We start from the raw sequence: 19035 nt of genomic DNA, 5'->3' as shown, positions 1-19035 counted from the left end.
AAATACTCATTTTTTGCAAATCACTCTTAGATTTGAAAAGTCGAGCATGCAGATCTTATAGCAGGACTGGAGGTAAACTCTCAAATTTCTGGGCAAATGACTACTGAGTGAGAAATACATTTATTGAACTTCTTTGGCAAACACATATCGAGACAATTTTTGACACAAACACTTATTAATGTCTTGTTTAGAAATTTTGTCCAGTAAGGTGAGTCAGTTCCTTAAGAATGCTGGCTTTCCCCCCCCCCCCCAACATATTCCGAAATCTAAGTCTGGATATCAAGAGCCTCTCTCATTTATTACCATTTTAGAGTTTTTTTTAATGGTTGGTCGCTTTGTGGTATAACCAATAAATTGTCAGTTACAGCCCCACAAGAACGGCTTAAGAATACTGATCTATTCTCAGTGTAAGAAAGCACTCCTGGCAAAATACAAGGTTGTTTTCAATTTCTCTTTACAAAGACTTAGCAAAGACTTTAAAAAATCTGAAAGAGATGGTGTTACAGTAGATCGCACAGTGCTTATGTCTATAATGTACATGAATCTGAATATCAATCAATGACATGAGCTCAGATCCACCTTTCACCTCCCCGGACCAGGCTGCAATTGGTCAGCAGATTCCGGTGAAGACCTGGGAGCGCTCCTCAGCGACACAGCGAGCCTGCCGGGCGCCCCTCCCCATCACCATTCATCAGGTCTCTGCTTTGTGGTATCATAGGCCCTAATCACTTCTGACTGTGAGACGATTCCATTTTCATCTTGAGAGAAAGCATACCCGTCTGGAAGTTAAAGATAAGAGAGAAATGATCATCATGAAGTCACTGGAAATCTCTTGTTAGTCTGAGTTCTGAGTGCTCCTTTTCTAACTTGGCGAACTAATGCGTCCCTCCCCCCTTTAAAAGCATGACGACACTAATTTTTAATGTTGGGAAAGGACAGAGACTCAAGAGCTACATGCGGAGTGGGACGGATGCCTGGCTTAGAGTCTCTGAGTTCTCTCCCTAGATGAATGAGCGGGCACTCTCAATCCCTCTCAATTCTCCGTTCAGCATCTCAGGGTCAACCCCTCTAATTTTTGCTTCCTGACTTCCTGAGGGATAGGGGAGCCCAGTCAAGAGGGCACTTGTATGTCCACATAGATTAGGTGGGTGAGAGGGAAGGAAGAATGAAAGTGGAGAGGCGATAAGCACATATAACTACGAATGGTGGAAAAATGGTCTCTCCCTCAGACAATATTCTGCTTGGCTTTGGGCAACTACAAATAAACTCACTCAAGCCCCAACAGGGCTGGTGGGGGCACATGGATAAGACATGGCTCCCCAGGGGATCACATCTCTTGAAGTATAAAGAGCAAAAGCATTCAATATGAGTGTATATAAATAAAAATAAATTATATGTGGAAACAACATGAAACAAAAGATATATTACTAACATAAATACATTTACTACAGGGTTTTATATATTATATTCTTTTGAAATGTTAAGAGGGCATGATACCTAGTAATTTCTTACAACTCCAAATGTTCATAAATATTTTTGAAGGGGAATATATATGTTTCATTGTTCTGCATGAAAGCTGAAAAGGCTATTGCAAAGTTATTCAAGTAGAAAAGATAACAATACAGAGGGAGCTTTTAAGAGTTAAGATTTATTTTACTGGTTCCTTTTAAGATTTAAGGAAGCAAGGGGCATGTGGAAATATTATTTTTCTTTAAATGAAAGCAGCAAGATTTTAAAGTGCTCTGTCTTTTCTGCTAAAAGTGAGATGGCTGAGGTCAAAGGATTCTCTAAACGTTTGTTATTTACAGAACATGTTGCCAAATATGCAAAAGTTGTTGTAGGTGCTAATTTTAAATAGCTAAATGTCCCTAAAGTCAAAATACTGTTCTCATGAATGCTATGAAGTAATGGCAGAACTAAAAAAAAAAAAAAGGACTCAAATACTTACGGAGCAGGTTTTGTTGCAGCGACTCGGACCGGTACAAGTTTACGTGGTTCTTCTTAAAGACGTTCTTGAGCAGTTGTGCCCTCTCTGTGAGGCTGCAGAGCAGGTGCAAACGTGTGAAATGAATGACCAGCTCAGCGGAGACCCCAGTGTGCCCGTAGGACCACCAGAGAGACTTAGGCTTACACAAAAGATTGCCTGAGAAATCTGTGGTCTAGTGATTTCTTTATTACCCCCATTTTCTCAGCTAATGAGATTTGAAGAGTTTAGATAGACGACTATTTTGTCCCCAATAATCCAGTCAAAAGATTTCCCCACCTCCCAGTTCTATTTAAGTCAAACGGAAATATACAACCTGCACAATACAATTAATAAAAAATAAAAAAATCTTCCAATAGTTTTATTTGCTTCTAAAATCTTAGTTGACTTACTACGTATATTTTAAGCACAGCCATGTTTTAGAATTACAATAATTAATTATTATTATAGCTTTTTCCTACTTTGAGCATATTTTGGTATGCAATATACTTTTTTAGTTATATAAAGAAATCCTGGGAATTACACAAAGAAGAAATTTCTTAGACTACTTAATTAGGAAAATTCCACTACCTCTGATACAATATAAAATGTGTCACTTAGTTTCATTTTAAAATAAAAGAACTGTCTTCAGAAAATAATTATAGTAGGTAAAATGACAAGAAAAGATTCATTTTTCAATAAATGTTTAGAATAATCTTTTCTACAGGAACAAATTCATATGATTAATTATGTAACTTCTAAAAGGACACTGCATGAAATAATGCATCAGTTCCCCCCCCCCCCCCCCAATACACATAGAACTGTCTTATATAGTAGGGAAATCAAATATTGGTTGAATACATGAATTTGAATGATAATCCTGAAATGCCCTTTGAAACATCATCACTCCTCCCAATCATGCCATTTCTCCATTGGTTGATTTATAAAACTCTGCTTTGCTATCAAAGAACATAATAAGCATGAAGAGCTAATAAGAAATCTATATGCGCTGCAGTAAATGTTTATACAATTTTGTTTTAATCACTGGAACGGACTCAGTTGAAAATTTTCCATCTTGCATTTTCCCCACTATAAAAGCTTCAGCTAAATTGCTGTAAGTTATGTTAGTTCAGTATTTTGCCAATTATTTTGAGACCCTGAAATGGAACAATTTTTAATCATATGTAAAAGAAAAAAACACACGGATCCTCTGCAAAATGAACTTGTAATTACACAAATATTTAGGCTTTTGCTGAAGTAAAATATTTAGAAATGTTGACATTTGTAGTAATCTTCCACACATATTTTTTAAAGTCTAGGGATGTTAACTGGTACTTATTAGACATACTTTATTGTCACTGGGAATTAGCTACATTAAGGCAAGAAAGCTAATTCATCTAAAGCTCCAGTGGTTTTGCAAATATTTGTAGAACTTGCTTTTGCCAGTGAAATAAACAGATAAGGGAAAAGGGGCCATTTTTACCGCCTCTTTTCTTACTCCATTTTAAAATGATCTAACATTACAGAGCCGGGGACCCTGAGGGACACTGAAATATGTAACTGCTTTGGGGAAGTGGGCAGCTTGAGCAGCAGGTGGTCTGATTTTGTTAGCAGAGCCTGGCCGGCTGGGGTGCTGGGAAGTAAAATGGAAATGACTACAGAAGTCTAGGGGATGGTAATGTATCATTATATAGCAGCTTTCCCCCCAAATACCTTTTCCAGGTCTCAGGCTGGCCTTCCTAAATGCACAATGCTTTCACATTACAACATCAAAGTGTTAAGAAGGCGGACATGAGAGTTTTGACTTTCACATTATGGCAACTCACACATATAAGAAAATGTTTAGTAACATTTCAAACAAGGCAACACTGAATTTCACTCAGCGGTTATATATAAAGCTAATGTCTAGTGTTAAAAAAAACCCAACAACACTAAGAAAGTCTTTCCTGGGGAAGGAGCTCATCGCCTGGAAAGAGCATGGGCTCTGCTGTCCTACTTTGGTTTAATTCTGAGTCTCTTATGTATTAGCCGGGCCCCCTTAGGCAAACCCTCTCAGCCATCTCATGCATAAGAGGACAATCCCTAACCCTAGGCTGACTGAGGATTCAGTGAATGGTATAGTTTCCAGCACAGTGACCGGCACTCAACAAATGCTACTCCCCTCACCACTTGCCAGATCCCCAAAAGTTATAAAAATCAACTAGCCTCTAGCCTGGCTGGTGTGGCTCAGTGGTTGCGCGTGGACTCCTGACCAAGAGGCCATGTTTTGATTCCCGGTCAGGGCACATGCCTGGGATGTGGGCTCTATCCCTAGTAGGGGGCATGCAGGAGGCAGCTGATCAATGATTCTCTCATCATTGATGTTTCTCTCTCTCTCTCTCTGAAATCAATTAAAATATATAAAATCAACTAGAACAGAGATCATAACAAAATAAAAGATGCCTTGGTTTTTATTCAACACTACTTTAACAGGAGATGTCTACGACTTACATGTGCTTAATTTATAATGCTCACACTCCACTTCCTTAGTAGCTATGAGTTTTGTGTGCTTTCTGCTTTAGCTACCTACTATTACTTCTAATAGAGCGGAGTTGCTCCTAGAGAATAGAAATGCCATTCATAGGAGGGTGCTTAATAAATAGTAAGTGATGATGATTTGTGTTTACTATTTTCTCTAGTCTTATCTTACCTTAATTAGAGAACTACTCATCAGGTCAAAATTATGCCATTTTGTGCCATTGATGTTTATGGGTACTGATATTACTATCAAGTCACATTATAAAATATGCTGGTAACATGTTAACCATTAATAGGTGTGTTAAAAGTTCAGTTTTGTTGATTAGCTAAACATAGTGTGAGAAGAAAAGTGAGTAGGATTCCTTCTCCTTTAAAACTGCATCTTCTTCACAGTTCTTAGTGGTTTTCCTCAATTTGTATAGTCTTTCATATACATGCCAAGTTATGCAAATTTTGTATTTGTTTATTGCAATGACATACACAACAACTACCACTTAAATATTGTTACCTTATTTTCAAACCCACTAAAATTTTGCAACTTGGATATCTGATGGAGGTGAGGTGGAATGATACCATGTTTTAAAATAATACTGCATTTAGAAACACTAAAAAAGTATAGGTAGCCCTAGCCAGTTTGGCTCAGTGGATAAAGCACTGGCCTGTGGACTGAAGGGTCCTGGGTTCGATTCCTGGTCAGGGTGCATGCCCGGGTTGTGGGCTTCGTCCCTGGTGGAGGTGTGCAGCCAATCAATGACTCTCTCTCATCCTTGAGGTTTTGATCTCTCTCTCCCTCTCCCTTCCTCTCTGAAATCAATAAATATATATTTAAAAAAAGTATAGGTAAACCCATTTACTATCAGGGAACATGTCATGAAGTATTTTCAATAATCTTTTGAGAGAGATAAATATGCATTTGTCTTTATTTTGGGTTGCCAAGCTATTTTGGTTGGGTCATTAAAATGGATCTCCTCAGGAAAGTAAATAATAACCCTTCATTGATTGAATGCTTAAGTGTGTAGCACGCGACAGCTGTCTGTACCAGGTGGTGGTGGTGGGGAGATAAACAATGAATGTAACAGGCCTAATCTCTGTTCTGGAGGAGAGAGCATTTTCTTGTACGGTCACTTTACTCTACCAATGCTGGACAGAACCATTGTCACAGTGATGAGTAGGCCGGGGAAAGCATTTGTCTGCTTATCCTAAACCCCTAGAAACTTATATAACGCACATAAAATCCAGCATGACAACTGAGAAATACCGTTTCTTTTCTCTTAGTTCTTGGGCAATGTCATTATTGCTTTTTGTTAAGATAAACAATACAGGGAAAGGCTGGGAGAGACCCCCATCACCATCCACATGACCAAATTACCTGACATCCACGCTTCCCTACTCTTTAAGGCAGGGGTTCTCAACCTTCCTAATGCCGCGACCCTTTATACAGTTCCTCATGTTGTGGTGACCCCCAATTTCATTGTTACAAGTTGAACATAATTAAAGCATAGTGATTAATCACAAAAACAATATGTAATTATATATGTGTTTTCCGATGGTCTTAGGCGACCCCTGTGAAAGGGTCGTTTGACCCCCAAAGGGGTCGCGACCCACAGGTTGAGAACTGCTGCTTTAAGGATAAGGCTCTGGACCAAACAAAGGCGATGGGCCAATGAATGAGGATTGACCTGAGGATCCTGGATAAAATTCTATTAAAAATGGCTGATGATGATATGCTGGCTAATGTCTACAGTTAGATATCAAAAATTATGAGTCTTGCCCTAACCGGTTTGGCTCAGCGGATAGAGCATCAGCCTGTGGACTCAAGGGTCCCAGGTTCTATTCCAGTCAAGGGCATGTACCTTGGTTGCGGGCACATCCCCAGTAAGGAGTGTGCAGGAGGCAGCTGATCGGTGTTTCTCTCTCATTGATGTTTCTAACTCTCTATCCCTCTCCCTTCCTCTCTGTAAAAAATCAATAAAATATATTAAAAAAAATTATGAGTCTTATTATCATATTTGCCTGTCTATAGATGCACTGCTTCACGTGCACATAAAATAGATCCAAAAATAACTGCTTGTCTCCAATGAACCCAGTTCCCACAATCCCTTATTTTAATTCTTTTGGTTTTGAATTTCCTTTTTTTTTTTTTTTTTTTTGAGAAACTAAGATGTTACAACTTGTAGATATAGTACCCTCAAGTGGGATCCGAGAGGCCCCCAAAATTAATATTTCTGCTACAAAATGTATAAACATTTACATTATAGAAAAAATAAACATTATTCATGTCATATTTATAGAACAAATGGTTTAGGTTTTTCCAGGAAATGTTTGCTATGGACCTATGGAAAAAAAAATGGATTTTTGAAGTTTTGTTTTTGGATTTGGTAACTATAGATGCTTCTGATCCCTAGTGTTAGAGCATGTCCACATAAAAGTTACAGCAAAGAACACGGTCTCAGCTTTTAAGCCATTTTCTTAATAAAAAATAACTAGCCATGGCTACACAGTGATCGGGAGTGAGGTTTGGATTGATTCTCCCAATATTTTAGGCTTAAAAGCAATATGGTTAAGATGATGAAATATACCTCCCTGACCCCCATTTTGATTTAAAATTGGAATATAGCCAATTTGCTGGAAAGTAGCATACTATTTCCTCTAAAACAGACTCATTATTTTAACTAAGATGTTTTAATTTTTTACAATGAGTGAAGATGAGAAATAAATTATTTCAAATACTAATCTGGATACAGTGCCAACAAGTTATAGTTTCTCTAGCAGAGTTTCGCTTATGTTTAGCTTGACTTCATAGCATCACTTATTGAAAATTTAAAAAATTAGGGATGATCAACTCACAAAATCTTCCTTAAGAATTGCATCATTCTGCCCTAGCCAGTTTGGCTTAGTGGATAGAGTGTCAGCCTGCAGACTGAAGGGTCCTAGGTTCGATTCCAGTCAAGGGCACATGCCCGGGTTGCGGGTTCGATCCCCAGTGTGGGGCACACAGGAGGCAGCCGATCCATGATTCTCTCTCATCATGGATGTTTCTGTCTCTCTCTCTCCCTCTCCCTTCCTTTCTCTGAACTCAATAAAAAATAAAATAAAATCATACACACACACACACACACACACACACACACATATATATATATAAAGAATTGCATCATTCTATGTCAAAAAAAGGAAACCATCATTACTTTGGATAGTACAAATTTCGGAAGGGTAACCAATGTAACTCTATGTTCTTATGTATCCTATTTTTAATTAACTACTCACAGGTCAAACATCTATTTACCACCTACTACTCTGTTCTTTCACCCACTCCTCCCTCCCTCCCTCCCTTCTTTCCTTTTCTTGACCATTCATTCACCCATTCACCCATTCACCAAATATTCATCGAGTGCTACTATGTTCCTGGTACTATGCTAGATGTTGCCTTGCAAAGGCTAAGACAAAGGGCCTCTCTTTCAAGGAGTTCAATCCAGTAGGGAAAACAAACACAAGTAAACAAATACATTATAATACAGGCAATCAATGTAAAAACATAAGAGTAAACAGAGTACAGAGATAGAGTAGGAATTATTGTTATTTGTGAAAAGTTGAGGTAATTGCATCTGATCTGGGTTTTGAAAGCTAGGAATTGGATTGCCCAGTTTATGAAAGGGTATCAGCTTCTAGACAAGGGAACAGCAAAAACGGGGAGGCATAAGATAACACGGTGGTTTGGAACTAAAGGAAGTCTGATATCGCTAAAATACACAGAAATCCCAATGTTTTCCTCTGAAAATGTGGATGAAATTAGCAGATTTAAAAAAATTCAATATTGATATCATTGTCCAAGATTTCTAAAATAATCGTGGCAGTAAAATCAATCTGACAATCCTTTAACTGCCTAGAATGCAATAAGTTCAGCATGAAGACTTTTCCAATGATTGAGATTTTTCTCCTTTCACAGATTTCCGGTTATCACCTAGCTGGAAGACACTGATAAACTACAAACCACAAAAACTAAATACCACGTGAAGGGGCTTAATGTAAGTTTCATTGACATACAAATATGAGCAATTTACTCCCGAGGGCAGTAACAAGTATAGTCAGTGGCTTTCCCCTAACAATTGTTCATAAATGGTTTTATTCACAATCGTGTGAACTAGAACTCTTACCACATCCTTTTTATAGCTAGAGCAAGAGAGAGAGAGAAGACATTGATTGAGGGACTGTTTATGCCATGCAATGGAATAGAAGCACATTTTTAGATGAAGGAACAGAGATGGAGGGGAAGGTGGAGGGAGGAGGAGACTATCTCTAAGCTTGACAATAGGTATTTTCACCCCCATCGCATACACAGGGATACTGGCTTAGAGAGGTGAAGGACTCTGTCAGGCCAGCGGAGGCTGCTTTTGTTGCTCTATCACGGTTCCTGAGCAGGAGGCAGAACAGTGAATGGTTAGGAGCAGGGATTTGGGAACCAATTGGTGTGGCTCAAAGCTCAGCTCTCTGACTTCTGACCTTGAGTACACAGTCTCTCTAAGTCTCAGTTTCCCCATCTGGGAAAATGCAGATGATGGATTTGTGTGCGGTTGCTGTAGGGATTCATGAGACAGTAGACATGGAGTGGTAAGTGCAGCACCGGGCATGCAGTAAGTGCTCAATAAAAACCAGTGTGAGCGGCTTCAGAGAGGCAGACTGGTGTGTGACGCGCCCCTTCGGCCTCATGCAAACAAGTGAGGGCTGAAAGCCAAGGTCTCAGCTTATGTTCCCAGCCTAACACTTACTCCATTGTGTCAAGCAGAATAACAACAGTGAATCACCGAGAAGGTGACACATATCAGAGCAAAATATTTCATACGGTTTAGCTTATTTTAGTGTGATGAAAGAGAGAAAAAAATACCTGGCATTACCTTCATGATTGGGGTTCATTATAGACCGCTTTCAAATAATTTTCATTTCCTTTTTGTAATGCTTTGCCAATTTAGTACATTTGATTAGCTTTCTAACCTTGCTTTTTTTGAGGTGGTGGTGCTGAGGAAAGGGCTCGGAGTACATAACTCCCTTCATGTATGATACATGCCTATCAGTTCCTAATCACATACCAAGCCACATATGCAATTGCAGGGCACTTTGCCCTAGTCAGGCTCTGATTTTCATGACATACTAATTCAGTGGTTCTCAACCTGTGGGTCGCGACCCCTTTGGCGGTCAAAGGACCCTTTCACAGGGGTCCCCTAAGACCATCCTGTATATCAGATATTTACATTATGATTCATAACAGTAGCAACATTACAGTTATGAAGTAGCAATGAAAATAATTTTATGGTTGGGTCACAACATGAGGAACTGTATTTAAAGGGCCAGAAGGTTGAGGACCACTGTTTTTATTCTGGATACTGTTTGAAGCTAAAAGTCCCCCCCACAATCCTATATAATAAAAGGACAATATGCAAATTGACCAAACAGCAGAACAACCGGTCGTTATGATGCGCACTGACCACCAGGGGGCAGACATTCAATGCAGAAGTTGCCCCCTGGTGATCAGTGCGCTCCCACAGGGGGAGCATCGCTCAGCCAGAAGCTGGGCTTACGGCTGGCGAGCGCAGCGTCGGTGGTGGGAGCCTCTCCCACCTCTGCAGCAGTGCTAAGGATGTTGGACTGTGGCTTAGGCCCACTCCCCATGGGACATCCCCCGAGGGCTCCCAGACTGCTATAGGACGCAAGCCAGGCTGAGGGACCCCCCCACCCCGAGTGCATGAATATTATGCACCAGGCCTCTAGTTTTGCTTATAACTACCATTTATTTAATGAGTATACCAGGCATTGAGCTATCTGCTTTATTGATAGTATTTTTTTAAACATTTTTTTCTTTATTGATTAAGGTATTACATATGTGTCCTTATCCCCCCAATACCCCCTCCCTCCCATGCCTTCACCCCGCTGGTGTCTGTGTCCATTGGTTAGGCTTATATACATGCATAAAAGTCCTTTGGTCGATCTTATTGATAGTATTTTATTCAATTCTTACAACTAGTCCTGAGGTAGGAATTATCACCCCCATTTTATAGATGAGTGAATTGAAGCCCAGTAGCATTAAGCAACTTGGCTAACGTCACACACAGTTTAGTGAAATGGCGGCTTTGATTTGAATCCACATCTCTCTGATTCCAAAATCTGTCAACAACACTGCCCGTTCCTTGTTAACTGATAAAATATAGGTTTTACCACTTACTTCCAATCGCTAGTGAAAGAACAATGTAAAATTCACTTGGAAAAGAACATATGCAGTGTGCATTACCTTTTCCCAAGCACGACTGCTCCTGGGTCTTGAGATTTTGCCTCCAGCTCCTGCACTTCATCTACTAATGTTTTAAAAGCAGTCCTCTTGATACTGAAAAAAAAAAAAAAAAAATGTTTGCATGGAAATATTTGTGTGAAGACCAAAGACTTCACAAAACTGTTTTATTATCATGCCTCTAAGTACAACAGTGACCAGAGGACAACAGTATTTCAATAGAATATAAAAATTGACAATAATTTTGAGCACTAATATAATTACAGAAACATTAGTCTTAAATGGATTAGGTTTATAACATTAAAACTCTCATAGTTATTAAGTAACCATCATGTAACTAACTTTCATGGTACCGTTTTGTTGTGGGAAGAGATGACATTTTAGAACTTATAATCCTCGACATACATTAGTAAAGTTCTAGTCTCTTTCATTCTATATTTTGTGTATGTTTATAATCCGGCAAGCAAAAAACTTTACTTCACAACTATTGTTCACTAATAACATATATAAGTATGTTTGGAGATGATAGAATTTTTCTTCTACCTTCACTGGGTTTTTCAGGCAGATTTCTAAAAAACGTCCTCTCCAATATTAACTGAAACCGCCTGCTTTATGTCTTGTAAACTCAGATTTCTAGTTCCTCAATTACTCCTTCTTTATTTATGCAGAGTAAGCGAATACTACTAATTCCTATTCTGCAAACTGCACATCCTGGAGCTGATGTTACAAGGAGAGGAATGTGTGGGTTAGCATACACCTGTACTCTTATGTACATCACTGAGTGCTGTACTTACACCTTGTACACCACATCAAGAAGCAAAGAGGCCACGGGGATGAATAACAGGCCCGTCCAAAAGACGCCGGAACTGAACAGCATGGCTGCCTGGGGAAACCACAAGAAACGCGTCATTCATGCTTCGTTTTTATATGACATGAAGTAAAATAATTTTAAGAATCTCATTCTGCAAGAGGGTATACTATAATAACTCTAAACTTGTGAAATACACGAAATTAAAAGCCAAATGTGTTAACACATGTATTTACTACATCTATTTTTTTCCCCCATTGAGTGTCTAATATAGCAAAGTTTTATCATTTGTCAAGTCTTTTCATATTTTTATGAGATTTTTATTGTGGTCAATACATGGAGTAATAAACTTTGGCATTCTTTTATACTTAGAATACATTTGACCTTGGTTTATATCTTTATAATATAAAAATCTTTTTTGGCAATTTCAAATATATTCTGGATTAAATTCTCTTATAATACAACATGTAAAATAAATCCTACTTAGAAACTAAATTTACTATTTTTCAAATAAAAATTAATGATTTTTTAAATAAAATATGACATGATAGTAAAAAATTATCCAGATAAATAATGAATATAATATAATCAAGTTAAGATAGCTATAAAAATAAGTTTATTCTTTTCAGCTGATATTATGTAGAAGAATCTTAATTTTTGTTTCAAGATTTATGTAACTTGTTTTGATATATTCTATTATTGCTAAAGTTAAACTAAACATCTAGTATATAAAAAACGCAAGTAAAAGTGTATTAAAAAGAATTTAATCATTCTTTTGTATCAAATCCCAAATTTCTATATCAGAGCCATTTGGGTTGCAAAAGAATGATTCTATGAAAATTAATAAATTCTATTGGTTATTTGCAATTATAATATAAATTCCTTTGTAATATAATTCGATTACAAAGAGCTTAAAAGGAAAGACTATGTCATACAATAAAGCCAAAATAAATATTTTGTTTCACTTCAAGTCTTATTTGTTTACCAAGAGTAAATTTGCAGCAAATATATTGTTATAACCCCATTAAAATGTAGCCAACGAATGCATGCACATTTCAACTCTACTGAAAATCACACAGAATTTTTTTTAAACCAAGTGTGGTTCAGGAATTAAAAATGATCTAGAGTTTAATTCTTATAGGCAGTTTCACAATGACACACAGACAACCCTAACCAATCAATCCTTATCAAACAGAAAGAGTACTAATTATGTTTCACATTACCCATTCATTTTGACTCTCACCTGAAGACCAGGAACTGCTATTTAAATTTTTTTCCACATGAACTCGGGCTTAACGATGCCGTGTCGGTTCAAGAATACTAAGATTTTTTTCTCCCCCTTTACAGGATCAAATAGCTCTGAATGCGGTCAAAATAAAAACATGCGCTTACAAAATTATCAGAAAATAAATGTTGCCACGTGGCTTCGACGAAACAGCACCCATATTCTCGACACCAACCACATGAAAAATATTCACATAAAAGTCACTTTATTTTATAAGCAAAACATGATCTTCGACATGTTTGCTGACATCCTCAATAGTGAAAACCAACAATAGCTGTGTAAGAGGAAATGTCTATCAAGTCAGGGGGCTTTGTTTGGAGTGAACGAAGCCTTTCAGGATGGCGATGACGGTAAAAAAAAACCACATTTCTTTTTTCCTTCTGGGAGGAAAAGGTAAGACTCAGCTCCTAAGTCACGGCGCTGAAAATGCCTATTTTTATTGAGGGGGCCAGAGGAGAAAGCTTTATTCTTGCCTTTGCCACTTTGGATTGAATGTCCGCGGATAGAAAAGGCAGACAGTGCTGGTGGAGCCCGCTGGCTGCTCATTCTGACCATTGTGATGGTAACGGGCGCCCCCCATTCAGCCCACAGCCTCTGGCTTTCCCCAGGAACAACAGGAATTGAGGGGGAAAAAAGTTTTTCTGCGTCATATCTGAAAGCCTGTCAGATTTTTTTTTTCTTTTGCAGAGTTAATCCAAACCTAAAAGATTTAAAGCCGGCCTTTGCATTGAAGACAGAGAGGCTCTGTATTTTTTGGATGGAGAGGGGGGGGAAATCCCACAGAGGTATTTCCTTCCTTTCTGTACAAGAACGCCCCCCTCCCACGGGAGAAGCGAGTTTTGTCTCTAACTTTTCAGGTCAGCTGGGGAAAGGCGCCGACCCCCGCACACAATGGGGGGGAACAGGAGCAGCCTGTTCGGGGCTGGACTCGCGCCCCCTCCCAGAGCAGTTTGCAAATTGCTCTGAACGTGGGAGATCGGTGGGCCCTGCCAAGGCGCCCCCGCTGCCCCCCTTCATCCGCGCCCCGTGAGACCAAATGCAATGGCCACAAAAGTGGCTCCCAGGGGACTTGAGAAGGGATCAGTCCAGGGAGCCGCAAAGCCGGTGACTGGAGGGCGCAGGCCCTGCGCCGGGACAAGCAACCGCTTGTCTCTTGCAGAGAGCCGCTGCCTCCATCCACATCGGGCTTCCTGGCTTCAAAAATGCACCAGCGCGGCCTGAAGATGCAGATGCAGCCGAAGAAGGAGGAACTGCTCCGAAATTTCCACGTGAACTTGCAGAGCAAGGGCGCTTGAAACAACACGAGCTCAGGTGCATGTAGCTAAGCCTAGGGGCTTGCCCAGAGAAGAGGGGCCCGCCTTCTGAGCACCAACATGTTCCCACAGCAGAGGAACACGTCCTTCTTCACCTTCAGGGTCCCCAAGTCCGGTCTTGTAGAAAGAATTTCCATGTGCGACCTGCCCACAAACCTTCAGCAAAAGTGTTCTTAATCCTACACCCCCTTTTACACTGTAACGATCAGAGTTCTGTGCTGTGGCTCATTCTCGGATAGAGGGCTGATGCTCTCCAAACAGCAGCCCTGGGGACCCTAAGACACTCTCCGTGGACCCCAACTGCGACAGACCGCCCTGGAAGTGGCCCTGGCTCTGCCTTCCCAGCTCCCAGACGCGGGAGAAGGAGCCCAAGTCTCTGCTTTTTCTCAGCTGCACAGTGGACTGAAGAATTAGACCTGATAATGTTTGTAAAGTGGCTGCTTTTATTAATCAGTGACACTGATGAATAACAAACGTTTTCTTTCTTCATTTTAATTTTCTAATATCTTTAAACACGCGGTCTTCTGTTCTTCCTAGTGGTCTCTCCCATGAGCTTCAGGCAGGAATTTATTTTTATTTTTGTATTTTTTTTTATCACATATTAAGTATAAGTCAGCTTAGAAATGTTGTGGCTTCATCACATTATCATAAAATATGCTTGCCTTAAGACTGACACTGGCCAAATTAACTGACCACTAATAAATTCCCATTCATTTCAATCTGCTAATTTAGGAAGCAGAGATAATTTTTTCATAACAATTATTAAAGGACTACATGGGTATAATAATTTTGAAAGGAAAAATGATTTAGAAATAGTGCTGTAAAACAGTGTTTTTGGGGGGAGGGGAGAGCAGGACAGCAAGATAAATGAATATGAATTCCAGAGGGGTTAAAAGTTAATGTGAATAACAACAAAAAACCAAGAAGTGATTATTAAGTGTTTCCAGTTTTATATATGGACTTTCTTAGCTTAAACACAGTGAGAAAGCTATAAAAATAAACACTTTAGAGAACTGATTCATAAACATGTAGAAGCGTCACAAATTCAAAAAGAACATCACTAAGAAGCAAAAAAACAAGAATGACTGCCATAAGTATATGAAATTCTGCAACGGTATCCGCTTATAAAAACAGACCATTTATTTTCATAAGAACAACTACAGATCCCAATAGGTAGGAAAAGACCTCAGAAGGTGCTCACAACAGCAGCACCAAGTAATCAGGGACTTGGAAAAGAAGCACACCAAATGAGATCCGATTTAAATTCACTGTCACAGGTGAGAGGGGTTCTGTGAAACAGGTCGCTGTGACAATTTATATTCACGTCAGCAATGTACTCGCCTTAGAAAAAGGCGTTGGACAACGTGCATCAAAGACAGGACGTGCGTTCCTGTTTACATGCTAATGCAATGTCTGGAACTACGTGTTGCACCCTGGGGCAGCTTTTACATGTAGGTTAGTAACCAATGAAACTTCTGGGGTGACTAGTCCTGAAAGCACCCCCTCTAAAAAGCGCACCGGGGCCCAGGGTTTAGGAAAGGTATAAACCCCAGCCACACCCTCGAGGAGAGGCCCAGCACAGAGTAGCACATTTAAGGCTTTGGCAGATCACAGTAAAGAACCCTACTTCCTAGTTTTTTAAAGCAAGATTTCCAAATGTATTGATGGACCTGGGAACACTTTGCCCACACACTGCTTACCAACACCCCGTGGAACTAATTTGGGGGAATGCAAATATTCATCGTGGGTTTTTTTTAAAACACTAAAACATTAGTGAAAACTAGCAGGACACTACGTGGCTGGTTAGGTAAACGTACCTGCACTAAGATAATATTATCCAAGCTGTTAGTGACGCTGTTCACAGAATGTGATTAGAAAACGGATTGTTGGGAAGAGTCTGAATAAAGGGGAAAGGTAAACTATCCTGCTATTCTCTCAGGAGCCTTCTGTTATCACATAAACACCCCCTAGGAAGGTTGGCACTTTCTATTATCTATATAGGGACCAGTCACAACCCTCCCTCTGCCTAAAATCTCTTGCCTGTACTTCAACCACAACTATCCAGCTGTGAACTTGACCATCACACAGGTCCTTCAAACAGATACGTCCCAAACGGAACACACTGCCTTCCCCCTAGGCCTGCGTGTCCTTTGTGCCACTGGTCCAGGGAATGGCTTCAGTGGCTAAGACAGAAGCTGGGCTCTACTCTTGAATTGTCTCCTTGCACCACATCCAAGGCACCACCAGGTTCTGTTGTGCTCTAGGGTCTCGGAAATCTACTTCCTGCCAACCCCGCTGCCATGATCCCAGTCCCAACAGTTGCTTGTCCTCCAAACAGCCTCCTCGCTGGACTTACTGACTCATTTTGCTCTGCTTCTAGGCCGGCGGCACACAGTAGCCAGAGGGATAGTTCCAAAGTGCAGATCAGATGTGAGCGGTTCTTGGATGAAACCCTTTCGATGGCTTCAGGCCACCGTAGGATAGAGTACAAAGGCCTTAATATGATCTCAAGACCTTTCCTACCTGACCTCTGATTGCTTCCCCACTATCATCTCTCAAGCCAGTCCATCTCGCAATGTGTTTCGGTTCCTGGAACTCGACCCTGCTTACTCTCAACCTTGCGCCCTCGCATCTGTGATGCCGCTTTGCTCCCAAATATTCCCATGGGATGTCACTTCCTTCCTTAGACTTGGGTCAGCTGACCCTACTTCGGGCTTTCATTTTGATGGCACCCGTCACCCATTTTCTAGTTGCTCCTCTGTGTTCCTGTAATACTTTAAACTCTGTAAGAGGAAGAAGTAAATCTAAATACATTCTCACAACCCAAGTCCTCAACTACTGAGAGCAGGTGTTCAATAAATAATGTTTGAATAAATAAGTTCTTACAATCTAGTGTTTGGAGAGATTAAAAGTTGAAATACCACAGCCTTGGGACTATGTTCCTGAGATGGGGTGGTTACAGTTTGATTGGTTTTCCTGTGTTCTGGTTCGGAGTTATCCCGGGAGCAGTTATAACTAGATATTTATGTGATTCGGGGAGAGGGGAGAAGAGGTTGACCCAGTTCCCTAAGTATCCTTTTCTAATGTAGCTTGTCCTTTCTTTTAAAAAAGCTGGGTGGCATGTATTAAAAGCTTAAGCATATTAACCTACCTCCCCCTTCCTTCCATATTAATCAAAATAAATATAAAAAAATAAATTTTTATTGATTTCAGAGAGGAAGGGGAGGGAAATGGAAACATCAATGATAAGAGAGAATAATTGATTGGTTGCCTCCCTTCATATGCCCTGATCAGGAATTGAACTGTGACCTATTGGTTCATAGGTCGGTGCTCAACCACTGAGCCACACCAGCCACGCAAAAGATATATTTCAGTGAAACAGGGAAAGTATGATAACTGGAAGTAACATAATTTTTGTGGGGGTGGGGTAGGGTGAGGAGAAGGGAGGTAGAATGGCCAGGACGGAAAAAAGGTCTTGTACTAGTTCACCACTAGCATTTATTTCTCACGTCCTCTGATCCAAATCTTTATTCTGTGGCCTCAGGTACTTTCTGGAATGCTGTGCATTCCATAATCAAAAGCCATCCGCTATGGCTTCAAGTAATTATGTTCATGACATTTGTAGGTAACTTTCTAGGACCTGGTCTTTGCATAACTTTTCAGTTCTAGCTCCAAACGTTCCCTACATCGGAAACCCCAAATGTGCTCTCCTGGGAAAGCCCTCCTCACACGTCCAGCCCAGGGAACAGCAGCACCAAGAAACCTTTCCAGACTTTCCAAACCGGAGCCTGGGGGGTGCGCCCTCTCCTCTGCTATCTATCCCCTGTGCATCCCGATCATAATTAGCATCTTCCGTTCTAATTGCCTGTTAATCTGTTGGTTGACTCCATGAGACTCAAGCTCCTCAGGACACCTCCCTTTTTTCAGCTTCTGCGCCACTGACACCCTGTCTAGGTTCTGGCACACAGGCACTCCATACATCTCAGTTGAACTGATTTGAGCTCGGCTCTTATAAAGGATGAATGTCATTCTCCATAAAATCAGACAAGGCAGAACACCCAGAAAATAACTGAGGAGAAGGGTGTTTCAGATAAACCCCAATATGTTTGCAATTATTCCCAGAAGCTCTTGATTATTCAGAGACAAAGAAAACCCTTGGATTGAATTATCCCAAACAAACAAACACAATCTTAGAAAATATGCAAATTGTTCCAAACAAAGAAAAGCTTAGAAAATATGCAAATTAGATACCAGATCACAGCATTTATGTGCTCTTTCCCCTTAGATATTTCTGCTGGTGAGGGACTGAATTAGGGCTGGACACCCCTGGGACTCAGAACCAATATTCAATCTAGCTGTGTGATGCAAGAAATGATCTTTGAATCTCCACCCTCCAGCAGGGAGTAACAAGAAAACAAATGATTAAAAGAGGAAGGGCTACTTGGGACCTGGATCAATCAGAAGCTAACTTTTTCACAAAAAGTAAAAATTGACTCTATATCAATATATACTGAGCACGTAAAAGAAAATAGTCTTTCTAAAAAGGAATCAAGAGCACTAGGAAAAGTGTGGCTCTGAAACTTTATTTTCTGGGGATTTAAACTTTATTTACAGTTTCCAGAGGAATAAAAATAATTAAGAACAGAATGTGTTTTTTGTTTGTTTTATTTTAATCTTCTTTATTGTGCTATTTAAAAAACTTAAAACACCAGAAAAAGTAGTAGAGAATTAGTAACAAAATATCCTTTTTAATATGAGAAATATAATTTTAAAATATTATGATACTGAATAAGATGTATAACATAGGATAAGTTGCCTCAATGCTCAATAGGTTTACTTGTTTTATTATTCTTACGAGTTTTTATAACTTTG

The 19035-nt window shown here is 39.8% G+C and overlaps 1 protein-coding gene across 6 annotated transcripts in view; it reads right to left on the bottom strand.

Annotated features, from left to right (window-relative positions):
• Positions 1 to 101: 101 nt before the first annotated feature.
• ATP8A1 (ATPase phospholipid transporting 8A1) overlaps positions 102 to 19035 on the bottom strand; it is a 205900-nt gene continuing 186966 nt past the window's right edge. For all 6 annotated transcript variants that reach the window (XM_070397375.1, XM_070397348.1, XM_070397357.1 and 3 more), the window contains 4 exons: positions 11552 to 11640; positions 10761 to 10853; positions 1949 to 2040; positions 102 to 779 (listed from right to left, as the gene is read on the bottom strand). In XM_070397375.1, the coding sequence (XP_070253476.1) occupies positions 682 to 779; positions 1949 to 2040; positions 10761 to 10853; positions 11552 to 11640 (372 nt within the window). In that variant the 3' untranslated portion in view covers positions 102 to 681. The remainder of the gene's footprint in view (positions 780 to 1948; positions 2041 to 10760; positions 10854 to 11551; positions 11641 to 19035) is intronic.

This window comes from Myotis yumanensis, unplaced genomic scaffold (assembly GCF_028538775.1).
Source record: "Myotis yumanensis isolate MYYU_CA2020_CCGP unplaced genomic scaffold, mMyoYum1.0.hap1 SCAF_1, whole genome shotgun sequence".
NCBI classification, from domain to species: Eukaryota; Metazoa; Chordata; class Mammalia; order Chiroptera; family Vespertilionidae; genus Myotis; species Myotis yumanensis.
Note: the sequence above shows the minus strand (reverse complement) of the source record. Positions and strands in the feature narration are given on the sequence as shown.